At 32.7% G+C, this 13117-nt stretch overlaps 1 protein-coding gene across 5 annotated transcripts; it reads right to left on the bottom strand.

Moving 5' to 3' along the window:
* Nucleotides 1-57: 57 nt before the first annotated feature.
* On the bottom strand, nucleotides 58-12735 carry Nep3 (M13 family metallopeptidase neprilysin 3). 5 transcript variants are annotated; one of them, XM_035886361.2, is made up of 13 exons: nucleotides 12274-12735; nucleotides 7244-7357; nucleotides 6550-6706; nucleotides 6125-6334; nucleotides 5765-6045; nucleotides 5571-5669; nucleotides 5328-5498; nucleotides 5097-5245; nucleotides 4670-4892; nucleotides 3990-4449; nucleotides 3686-3832; nucleotides 3463-3602; nucleotides 58-2780 (listed from the first exon to the last, which is right to left on the bottom strand). In XM_035886361.2, exons 1-13 carry the CDS (start codon nucleotides 12283-12285, stop codon nucleotides 2604-2606), a joined length of 2340 nt encoding a protein of 779 aa, XP_035742254.1. In that variant the 5' UTR covers nucleotides 12286-12735; the 3' UTR covers nucleotides 58-2603. The 5 variants fall into 5 exon arrangements, with proteins under 5 accessions (XP_035742254.1, XP_035742257.1, XP_085513741.1 ...); XM_035886364.2 differs by lacking the exon at nucleotides 12274-12735 and adding an exon at nucleotides 10279-10566; XM_085657615.1 differs by lacking the exon at nucleotides 12274-12735 and adding an exon at nucleotides 7620-8297.
* Nucleotides 12736-13117: the final 382 nt, after the last annotated feature.

The raw sequence follows: 13117 nt of genomic DNA, 5'->3' as shown, positions 1-13117 counted from the left end.
GGAAAATTAATAAAAACATAAGTATAATATTTTAGGAACATATTTTACTAATTAAAGTTTACATCTGTTTTTAAAAGAGCCCTCTTTTAATCGGTAAAGAATAATGTCGATAACAAATGCTCTACATTACCGATTATTTCATCATATTCTTTCTTTCTATCATGGCGTGATTTTCATTATGTATGTACTTCGAACAAAATTACACACAATTTAATATTTTTATTTCTTCTTTAAAACTTGTATGGCAATGTACAAATACGGCTGAAAGTAAGTATTTATATGTATATGTGTGTCTGTGTACTTGTGTATATATATATATATATGTATATGTATATATATATAATTTTTAGTGACCTTTTTTACCGACTAGAATCAACGATATAATTAATTAAGCATAAAAATATCCTCGATATCCTGTTAACGTATCTGTAAGTTACGCCGCTAGTCATACATATAATTTACTCTGAACGTCAGATAAGTAATCATCGCTGCACAAATAGAATAATATCGCTATTTAGTAACTATTATCCTTCATCCAGCAATGCATCAACCATCGTACCAAATATGCAACAACCGATAATCGTGGACAAGCCGAGAAGTATCACCACACTATTTGATTTTTACTATTTATAGTTATCATTTGTTCATTTTGGCTCCCACGTAATCGATTATTGCTGTTTCATTATAAACACCACCTATCGCCTATGGATTTATCATTAGGTACTGTATTAATACTGTCTTCTCAATTCTCTCTCTCTCTCTCTCTCTTTCTCACTGTTCGATCAACTTACCGATAATTCTAAGCTCTCGCGATATAAAATAATTTATTTCTCGAATAACTTCTGTACGTTATATATTTTATTTCCTCTGATCGCGAAAAAAATTATTTGAAGAAAATAACAATAAAGGAACTATTTATTTGGAATAAATCTATGTAAAAATTGATCGATTGCATGAATATTCATTACTTCTTTTCCTTGTGATGCATTCTACCTGTTAATTAATGTGTAGCAATAAAACAATTATTGACAAACAACGATTTTCTCATGGCTTACTTCGAATTGATAAAATAATCTTCTCTTGTATGTAGAGATCGAATCAATTTTTTGTTGCGAAGAAAAGATACGCTATCATTGATAAACGTACCATTTCGTTATTTTTGCAATCGTTCATATTTTATACATGAAAAAATCGTGTATTTGATTCGTTCAAACACCGTATGTATGTATTATTGAGATATACCTCTATAATGAAAATGCTCGAATAATACAATCAAAAATATTTTCTTATTTTTACCTTTTACGAAGATGTGAGCTTCCAAATTTTTCCAACATCACCAAATTGCCTAACCTCGTTTATACTTTATATTAGATATAAGTATTCTTAGCTTTATACATAAAATAAGTTTCTTAAATACAACACTAGATCCTACCTGCAGAAATTATGGCACCGTAATGATATGTCTCTTCCTCGGTCCATCGACAACATCGATCGCTGGGTCCGATCAAGAGCGAATATATCTCGAGAAAAATTGACCAATCTTTATAACAGCAAGTAAAATAAGAGAAAAATAAAATAAAAAATAGAACGTACGTGATATACGAAAATTAGGTAATTGTAAACGCGAAGGAGAATCACAGAACTAGTATACGCGATAGTAGTATATATACACATATTTTATTTTTTATGAACGTTAAAAGTCGTTTCACTCATAAAGCAGTAGAATCGAAGAAGTCCATTTTTCGCGTGTTCTAATGCACCGAGAATCATTTCGAGTATAAAAGTGAAAAAGGATCTGTCGTCGTTTAAAAAATTTTCTTGGATCGATTTTATCTCGATGAACCGTGGACGAAAATACACTAAAAAGTAAAAAGTTTGAGAAATACTCGAGCTTATAACGTAACTCTCAAACATAACCTGACTAAGAAGCGCTAATAATTCATTAAAATGGTCCTTAGCCAACTTTCATATCGATTCTCTAAGTTCAAAACCATTCTATTATCTCGAATCATAGCCAAATTCTCGTAGAACCAACATTATGTGAATACTACTCGATACGTTCGAATCGTTGAATTGCAAGACACTTCTCAGACAGAAGCTATCGTTATTATAATAGTTCGTCGATTTTCGACTAAGGAATTTTAGGCATTCGATCGTCCAATCCGCTCACAGCCAATCAACGATTCAAAAGGATCGGAATACCATTGGACGAATTTAATTCGCATGGAAGTAGTAGTAATCATCTTTAGATACAGATTATTATCGTCAACCATATAAACGGAGCATTCGTTATTCGATTTGTACCGACGTACATATATATACCAAAATTACAAGATTTTCCGTAATTTTAAATGTTTCTTACGAGACCGGTCGTAACTTCCTCATTGAAAAATTTCGCAAAAAAAGAGAACGAATATTATCGATGATCCTGATGATGATACATAGAAGCTCATTTCATCAAATCCGCGTTGAGACGAATCTTTCGTCGATTGACATTCAAGATATTTTTCTAAAAGGAAGTTCGACGATCACACAGCGTTACATACAACAAGAAAGATTCCATCGAACGAGATCGACATTGAATCGCTCCTAATTCCGGCACGTTACCAAACTTCGCATTTCTCCTCCGGATTCATTCTCGAACCTATTGGACAATCGAATTCCGTTGAGAACTCAACCATATTTGTCAGAGGTCCTATTACTCTATATTTCGGTGGACAGTGAGAATCCTTTTCAATTTGGAGAGCTGTCAATTCAGAAGTTTCAGCAGAACACCACACCTATCGATAAGATTATAATTCAATATCTGTGTAGATTAAAAACACTATAAGTACAATAGTCGAAAATATAATTTACGTACATATATATACAGTATATTCCAACAGTAGTAGTATAATTAACCAGGAAGTGATTCCTCGTAAAGAAATAAGTCGCGAACGTAGAATACAATTTTTGCGTATGAAGCTCCGTTTTCGAGGAAAAACCACTTTTAAAATTTGAATTTGCTGTAAGTTTCGATTTGATAGATCTGCTTTTATTCGTGTTTGTGTTTAACAACACATGTAATATTATTATTGTTTCCTCTTGTGGCTACTATCGTACTGTTGTATTTGTTTCGAATGATCAAGTCGAAATTTACGGTAAATACAAATGTATTTAAGAGATTTTTAAACTTCTTTTTCTTAAAAACGGAACCTCATATGTAATAACTATACTTTACATTTTCTACTTATTTTTTCACGAGGAAATACTCTTTGCTCGGTTGTACCAATATTTTCGGAATACTCTGCATATAATATAAACATATATATATAGTGTATGTGTGTGTGATCATAAATGTAATTTAAACGCCATTTAGCGGCCGGATGGTGGAAACTATTCAAAGTATATGCTCACGTATATAGAGTGTATATAAAAATAAAAGTAAAAATCGCTCGATTATATTATAGATACGCTTCGTACCTGGGCAAAATTAACGAAAAACAATTGACGATGCGTTAGGTTAAGACCAGGAAACGGCAATTGGTCCTTCTCGGTTTTAAGTGTTGCTAAATAAGCATGGTACGCTGCTTTGAGTCCACCGTTATCGGCGATATTCTCTCCTAAAAATAGAACAGAAAAAATCATAGGAATAGCAGAAAAACGTTTTACGTTTTGTAAAAACAGTATAAGTATTAAATATTACCTAAAGTTTGACGTCCATTCACGTGACGACCTTGTACCTCATACGTATTGTACTGCTCCACAAAGCATTCCGTTCTATTATTGAATCTATCTATCGTATCGTTGTTCCACCATCTATTCAAATTTCCATGCAAATCGTATTCCCTACCTACGATGTTGAATTTAATATTATTTATAAAATAATATAAAGGAATACTTTCGTAATTGTATTTTATTTTCTTTTTTGTTAACTATTAATTGAATGATCTCACTTTAATCTATAATTAATATAATCAATTAAAATGAATAATTTATCAAATTTTCACCTTGATCGTCGAAAGCATGAGTGAGTTCGTGACCCATAACAACGCCAATGCCACCATAATTAAGACTATCAAAATTTTGCATATCATAGAAAGGACTCTGAAGGATTCCAGCGGGAAATACGATTTGATTTTTCGTTGGCGTGTAATAAGCATTCACCATTGATGGCGACATGATCCAAGCGGACTTGTTTACCGGTTGATCAAGTTTCTCAAGAGCTTTCTTTAAAGTGTATTTGCTCACCCTTATATTATTTTGGAAGTATTCATTTGGCTTAATCAAAAGATCTCTATATCGCTCATCGAGATCGCTAGGATTCAGAATGAAATCTGGAAAACCGATCATATCGGTGATCGCGTTAGCCTTTTGCTCTGCCGCCATCCTTGTATCAGCGTCCATCCATTCAAGATTCTTCAAATTCTTCGTAAAGGCTCGACGTATCTCATCGATCATTTGTTCTGCCTAAAATCGATTATTGAAATCGTTTATTAATTTCTACGATTGTCAAATAATTTTTATCGTGATTTTTGAAAGTTATCTTATACAATTGACGTACCGATTTATTTAAGAATTAATAATAGCAAAATTAATTATATGATAGAAAATATAATAATTAATTATATAATATAAATGAAAATACATAAATTCTGAAAATATTTGACCGTATTTGACCAAAACGAACCATAGGTTTGCTTTTCCCATGAAACACTTCCCTGACGAACATAGCACCAACAGCGAATCCCATCTGAGTATTTGTATCAGTAACACAATAGCGCCATTGCTCTTCCCTCCCTTCCGAGCCAACAAGAGCCTTCCTCAAGACTTTGTAAGCATCGCGAAATGGCTTCGAAAGAAACACCGTCAGGGACCTCACGGTCTGCCAAACCAGATAGTTATTCAGTATTCTGCGGAAAAAAAATAGAGAAGGATGGCAATACAAAAAGAAGCGTATCGATTTGGGTTCCTCTTTTCTCTAATAACGTTCAATGAAGCTTTTGCTTATCGTCTATTTGAATAACATATTTTACTTTGAATTATTTTTCTAAACGGTCATACAAACAATTAAGATATGAAATAACGTTTACGAATAAAAGTATAAAGATACGTACATTTTCTTTTCGTTCGTCTTGTTATATTCCTGTACCAGGTTCGTCAACTTAGCGAAAAAATCAGGAGCAAAATTAACGATCATCACCTTACTGTTTATCTTCTTATTAACTATACGCGTTGCGTTTTGGAAGAAGTCCACCCATGACATCTGACATAATAGATACATTGGCCTTTAAGTTTCGATGCTCTATCTATTTCGATGTTATCAGGCTAGTAGTAATCATACTCACAAAGTTCGCCTTGCGTTGTAATTCGCTCAAAGACATTAAATGATAGAGCTTCTCCTCATCCCGACGTTCCTCCTGAGGCGTCGTAATGTTCGCCAATCTTGTCTCGAAAGCTATCACGTCCTGCATCTGTCGCCTCGTTGAATTCTCCTCTCCTCCAAGTAACACGCCTATCTGCGAACGAATGTTTTTACTCAATTCGGTCAAGGCGCCTATTTTTGTACCTACAAAAACGCGGTTACATACCTTAGTCATGTACTCCAAGTAAGCCGTCAATACTTTACCATGCTCGGTCACGTTCAGGTAATTATCTGCCGTTGGTAAAGTGAGCCCGCCTTGATCGATCTTTAGAAAGAGAAGAAAAAAGGAAAGAAACATTATTAGCAATGATACAATCATGAAAATAAATGTTTCTCATTAATTGTCTTATCTAATACAACCTGAATTATGTATCTGGTACTGTTACGATCGTCCTCATTTACCGCCCAAGAGAACAATCCGCCCATGTTATAAACATTTTGCAATATATGCATACTATTTTGTAGAGACCAACGATCGATGCTAAAGTTACCGGATATATTCCAACCGCCAATAGTATCCAAAAGATCGAGCAAAGGTTGAGCTCCCAACGCCTCGACGGTCTCATTAGCGTCCATACACGACATATAATAATTCTTTGCTTTTTTCTCTGCTTTAGATTTCATTTCACTAAAAGGCTTCTCTAAAGGAGTGAATGTTTACACATTTCATTCGATCGCGAATAATCGATAATATTAATATTATCGTTGAAATTATATTACCGAGTACGTTTTTAATCGCGAGTTGATTTTGCTGCTCCATATTTGCGAATATTCCCCATGTGCTCTTTCCATCTGGCATAGGATTTTTTTTTATCCAACCTCCACAGGCATACTCGTAAAAATCATCGCATGGCTTCACGGAATGATCTATACTGTTTATAATCGTCGCTGCCACCGTCACGCAATGTTCCGTGAGACAATAACTAGCATCTATCATGTATAAATCAATTAGGATTTATCGTTTTAAAGTATTATAAACTTATCGATATATAATAAATTTCTTATCTACTTCACATTAGATCACGTTTATTTGATAAAAAGAGATTGATTTTTTCAAAGAAAAAGAAAATACATATTTTTTTTCGCATGCTAAACATTTTATAATAATAATAATAATGATAATAATAGTAATAGTAATATCTTACTTTCGCTGTGAACCCCGACGTGTACGTATTGTCCTTTGTTCCAACTGCTTTTACCGCTGATTACTATCGACAGTACTGTTACCATCAATAGCAAACAAGCACATATTATAAAAAGACATTTCTCTAAAGTATTCCTTGCTCTCCATAACGTTGTACCCTATATACCGATATACAAGTAATTAAGTAACAAGATAAGGGAAGTATAGTCAGTAATGATCGAGTCTGATAATAATTCGAAAAACGATCTTACGAATTTGCTTGCTTGACCTTTATTTTTATCTAACATCTAGTATAATGAAATAAAGAAACAGAAATAAAATCGAAGAAGGAAATATTCTTCTTCAGTCTCGCGTCTACGATGAAACCGGCAAATATAGAGCGAAGAATATAGAAAGCGATTGCATCATTTTCACCGCATATAAATTACTCAATGTCCGCTTTCAATTCGATGCTAAGCTGCAATTTGTAGAACAGCGCAGTAGAGCGCAAAATCCTTGTCAGTTTTATCATCTCAATTTAACAAAACGATCGGAATGATAAAATTCCTGCAGGAATCAAATATCGATCAGAAATCGATCGAAAATGTACTTCGATGGCATCTAATGTTTAATCGTATTCTTGCGAGTACTATCTATACAATATGTAATTAAGTTAAAATCATTGAAATAATCATTTTTATTTCTAACAAACTTACCGAATAGTACCTAATGTGAGTAGCTGAAGTACTAATGCCTTCGCTATTTAATGCCACAGAGCCAATGCTGCTGCTGTCCTCGTCCTCGAACTCTGCTTGTTTATACCTCGTCATCTAAAAGAATTTTAATACGTAAGTCTACAATGTAATCAGATATTTTTCGGTCTCACATGAAATGAATATTCGACAATCTAACCGTATAAAAGTAACTTTTGTAGAATGTGATTTATAGCGCTAAATTACCACGTAAATTATTTCCTTAATTATTCATTCTTTGAATATGAAATAAGAATGCTGGTTTGTATAAATAAAACAAGAAAAAAAAAGAAAAATGAAATGAAGAGTATTTGAAATCCGACAGAAAAACTCTATTTACACAAAGAATACGATAGTATTCTTGCAAAGCTTTTGTTTTTCTTCGTCGATGACGATCGCAGATCCTGTAAACAAAGATAAGCTCAAAATTTGCAGTTCTATCTTAAAATAGGACGGTCATTACTAGAACGAATATCTTTACGATTTCTCGATATCCATACTAATACAAACTCAAAACGTAACGCTTGGCCAAGTAAAAATAGAAAAAAAATGAAAAATACGATTCAATTGTTTTGCAATTACTTCTTCATTAATTCCGCTTGGTAAATTTGGCTACAGTAAATTCGAGACGACAGTAGCAAAATAAAAAAACATGCACATATACAAAAACAAAAGAAAAAGAGAAAAAAGTGGAACATAAAATTGAATCGTTTTCCTATACAAAAATTATTACTCAAATCGAAATAAACATATTCCAAATACGTTTCTCTAATTTCGTACGAACGTTCGTAAGCTCTTCGAAAAACACAGATTTTCTTCGAAAAACAAAACTATCAAAGGAAGAAATCGATAATATAGTAAAATCGCATACGGCGTTCGTAATTTTGGCAGTTCACGAAAACGCCAAATTTACAGCAACTTGTTCTAATTTAGACATAGTCTAAAAATATAAACTTCTGTATCTGCTGTAACGTATACAAGCTCGGAGTATCCGATAGGGGCACGTCGTAATTTTCAATATTGTTAAAATATTATACTACATATCTTGGTTTATCACCGAATATGTTAAAGTTCAGATTGAATACCTATTCGATTATATTGCTTTTGTGTTTTGTTTTATTCGCCCAATAAAAAGATATATATATATATATATATATATAATGTGTGTGTGAAAAGATATATATATATATATATAATGTGTGTGTGAAAAAGATATATATATATATAATATATATATATATATATATATATATATATATATATATATATATATATACACACACAATATTGCCCTTGCTGTTTCAAATAATCGCAAGAGTTATGCATTCAAATCACTCGAAAAATAATTCCTTCTTTTCGCACATATGAAAATAATTGACCAATATATATTTATGTGCATATATGCATATATGCATATTACGTGTGCGTACGCTTATAATATCGGAAGATTGCGATTTATGACATTTCATACGTTCGATTTTCCAAGAAATCTATTTCACTTTGTTAAGTAAACGTTGCAAAAATGATTTCGTAATGGATAGTTCGTAGTAAAATAGAGAAAAAGAGACGTCACTAGAATAGAAATAATTGCTAAGACCAATTTTGCATTAAACGTGATAGTGTTCTGTGATGTGTTTAGTTGAATAATATGCTCGAGATTAATCCCTGACCGTTGACTAGGCAAACGAACGAACCATGACACAATTCCATGTGTTGCAAATATGATTTGAAAAAACAACCAAACTATAAATGCAACATCTCAAAAGCAAAGTAACGTGTCTAAATTGAATATGTATATACATATTTACGTACTTGAGTATGTAAAAATGTACTTTAATCTCTCATATCATTGATCTAAACAAATGCTTCTTACCTAACGTCTTACCCTGTCTATTTTCATTTTCATAATCTCGTAAAACTTTTTACTCAAAAATCTTTCTACCTAAGAAAACGAGTCGAGTACAGTCCCCTTAATACCTAACTTTAATTTTAATTTTAAACATGTTATCTAGAAGCACAACGAAACGTTTAGTTTTGCAAAGACTTGTTCATACGATCGATACACGATCTCGTTATCGCCCGTTGTCCATGGATACCTAGATTCGTTATAATCGTAAAAATGGATAGCATATAAAAATGATATCAAGTAATATCAAGTCCTGGTGGCATAAAAAAACAACATTGATGCTAATGGATAACGTAGTGCATAAATAATTGCATTACTTCGATTATCTTATCGTTCTTACTATAAATATTATTCTTATCGAGATCTCTAAATAGAAGATAAAATTTGTATTCTTTACATTACTCGACTTCTCTAAATAAATCTATGTAAATTTTTTATATAATATTAACAATGTGTATGTATAACATAATAAGAACAATATTAATAATAATAATAATGATAAATGATGAACATTCTAATCATATAAAATATTATTCCACATAAAATATAGTCCGTTTGTCTATCCAAGATTTCATGGAGCAATTTTATCGCTCTCAATTTTTTGTAAAATTCTCCAATTTCTAGAGGAACAAATCCTCCAAAAATTCAATTAATGATATTTGGATGAATATGAACTATAATTTCTTCTTATCGTCCGTAACGCCTGACCTTTATCTTCCCAATCCCTTAAAATTGTTTTTAGTTTATTTATTTAGTTTTAATAATCATTTGTTATAACAAATGTTAACCCCAATAAGGAATCTGCGATTGATGACTGAATTTAAATACGAAACTACTGTTTCGAAAAGTATTTCATTATATATACAAACGACTCCATTTGTTTTCGCGAAAAGAAACCTTAAGTTTGCATGATATATAAATCAAAATAAAAAAGAACAGCTAATGAAAAATCCTTTATTTATTGTTTTCAAAGCAATTTAGAACTAAGCTATATTTTAATCGAATTTGATTTTATGATCTTCGAAAAAGATAATTATTTAAAAAGCTTTTCGGTAAATATTTAAAACGATTACCTTTTACCATACACAATTACCTAAACATTTAAATTAAATTTATAATACGATAAGAACTTTTTAGTTAGAAATTGGTTTGTATCATTATAAAACTAGAATGGGTCGAAGATAAAGTACGTGATAAATATCTTGCAAGAAAATCAATAACAGTCGAGAATGTAGCAAACGGTCTTTACGAAACACCGACTACTACCGACACACTCTGCCGTTTGTTTTTAAGTGACCGCGGAAACGGTTCACCCGTTCACGATCGACAAACTGGTCGCGTCGAGGACCGAAAACATTCGGAAACCAACGAGCTCGATGTCCAAACGACGACTGCGAGCATCGAGCGACTCATGCGTCTCACGTGCGTGCGAGCGCGAGATTCAACGCAATCGCGCACGCGCCGCAAAAGAGAGCACGCGTATTTCCATTGCTTGCGTGCGTCCGTGCATTAATATGTGCGTTACAAACCCCCCGCTGTTTTCTTCCTACTAGCCTATATATATATATATATATATGTATATATATATATATATATATATATATATACATATGTATCTCACAGCAAGCAGGAAACGGACACTTGTGGCGCCCGTTAATGACATTAGAATATTTCATTCTCTGATGCGCATATATATATATATATATATTTGTTATATATATGTTTTATATGTTCCTCTTACATTCACAATCAGTTGAATTTACGAATAATAAAGAAAAAAAGAGAGAGAGAGAGAGAGAGAGGAAATGGGAACATTGAAATAATGACGCTAATCGATAAGTTCGAGTTATGAACTTTATATCTGCTCTTTTAGAATAACTCGATAGACGAATTGATAATAAATAAAGCATTCTTTTCTTAAAAGAAAAATGGAATAGCTAGAAATTTAATTTCGTTTCGAATATTTCTTGAGTTTATATGTTAACACATTTAAAGTTTGTCATCATATATAAAAATATTTAAAAAATTTGAGATAAAAAAGATCTTACATAGACATATCTGTCTGTTTAAAGAAATAGACGTGCTACAAATTTGTCCATTTGCGTTCAGCAATAAAATGAGTTTAACGTGGCTACTTTATATAGTCACTTGAATAGCAATGTAGGACATTATTTAATACGATTGTCGGAGTTAATGTGATCGAGGCACGAAACGATACATAAAGTCTTCGTTTGATTGGGACACAAATAATCGGACCTTTGATACTCCTACATGCTTTGCATCACAAAAATAACGGAGATTATATATAATGCATTATTAATTAATGAGAATTGCTTTTGCAAAACGCTCCATGTAAGTGTAAATTGTAACAACTTTCTTTAGTATCCATATCTCCATATCAATGTATGTATATACAATTTTCTCTTTATCCTTCACAGTGTTATTATAAAAGAAAAGCTTAGTATAAGACTTATCCGAAAGCAACAAAGATTTTTCAACATATGTAGGTACCTACAAATACTCTCGAACATATGTTCGTGATTTTCAATTCCTATGAGAAAAGCATATGTATACACATACCGAGTTAATATTTGTTACATAAATATTTTATTATTTACAGAAGAAAGAACCATATAAAACAATAAAAATCAAGAGACAGAAAAATATAAATAGAAAGAGGAAAGAAAACCTTATGGATAATCATACGAGGAAAGTATTATGCCGAAAACAATAATGGGCTAAAGTTTTTATCGTTACTAAAAGAAAAATTTATTCTTCGTAAAATGCATCTTTGCTTGATGACTCATAAAAGCACAATCGAGCTGACGTAATACTGAAGTTAAACATGAAAGCGCGCGAACCTTAAAAAAAACATAATAGACAAAATAAATAAAAATATATAAAATGTATTAAACGTTAGAATAAGTATCACGTAATATACAAGGTCGAAAAAGAAAATAATTGTATCAACATATTCGACAGAGTCGACTCGTCCGTTCCTTGACGTAGTTGAGAAAAAAGAAAAATTTTGCGAGAAAAACGAAGTTTCGTGGAGTTCATCGCGTGTTAACGATCCTCGAGGACTCACCTTAACCGACATCTTGGACCGACACGATCGCGCAATCACCGCACTTTGTCACCTTAATTATTGATTCACCATCGGGGGTTGAACGTCGAGACAAACGAGCGAGCGAGATAGAAAGATAGATAGATAGGTAGAATAAATAGATAAATAGAGAGAGAGAGAGAGAGAGAGAGAGAGAGAGAGAGAAAGAAAGAGAGAAAGAGAGAGAGAGAGAGAGAGAAAGAGAAAAAGAGAGAGAGGGAGAGACAGGCAAGCAGAGGGATTTGAACGAAGAACGCAAGAAACGAATAAAGGATAAATAGGACGAGGAAAGGGTTTAAAATGAGGGTAAAGAAAGATTACGTCTGAGATGTTTGATTTCTCGCTATAGCTATGGCATCTTCTCTATTTGCCAACGTGGCCGCGAAACCCGTGCGCGTCTCGCTTTTGATGGTTGCTCGACGACATGCATGGGGGATGCTTTTACAGCAGCAACACCAGCACCACCACTACTACCGTCGCTACTAATAACAACGAAGCCGCCCTCTATCGCGATCTCTTTCTCTCTCTCTATTCTTCTATATTGATTTCTAGAACGATGCTAGTCACGCCGAAGCTGCCATCTTTTACGAGGAGAATGTCTACGTACATCCGCGAACATCAATTTATGAAGACGATTACATCCAACGATTTACATCTTCGTGACGTTCTTCTGAAAGTCACTCGATTAATCTGATCGACGATAGTAGAGAAAATAAGCTTAGGATAATGATTACGTTGAATTTTTTGAAAAAAGAATGATTTTTAATAGAATAATATTTTCTAGGTGGTAATAGGATAAATATGTGGTAAAAAAGAGGTCAAAGTG

Source organism: Vespa mandarinia, chromosome 6 (genome assembly GCF_050613455.1).
Source record: "Vespa mandarinia isolate Hongniang chromosome 6, ASM5061345v1, whole genome shotgun sequence".
In the NCBI taxonomy this organism is placed as follows: Eukaryota; Metazoa; Arthropoda; class Insecta; order Hymenoptera; family Vespidae; genus Vespa; species Vespa mandarinia.
Note: the sequence above shows the minus strand (reverse complement) of the source record. Positions and strands in the feature narration are given on the sequence as shown.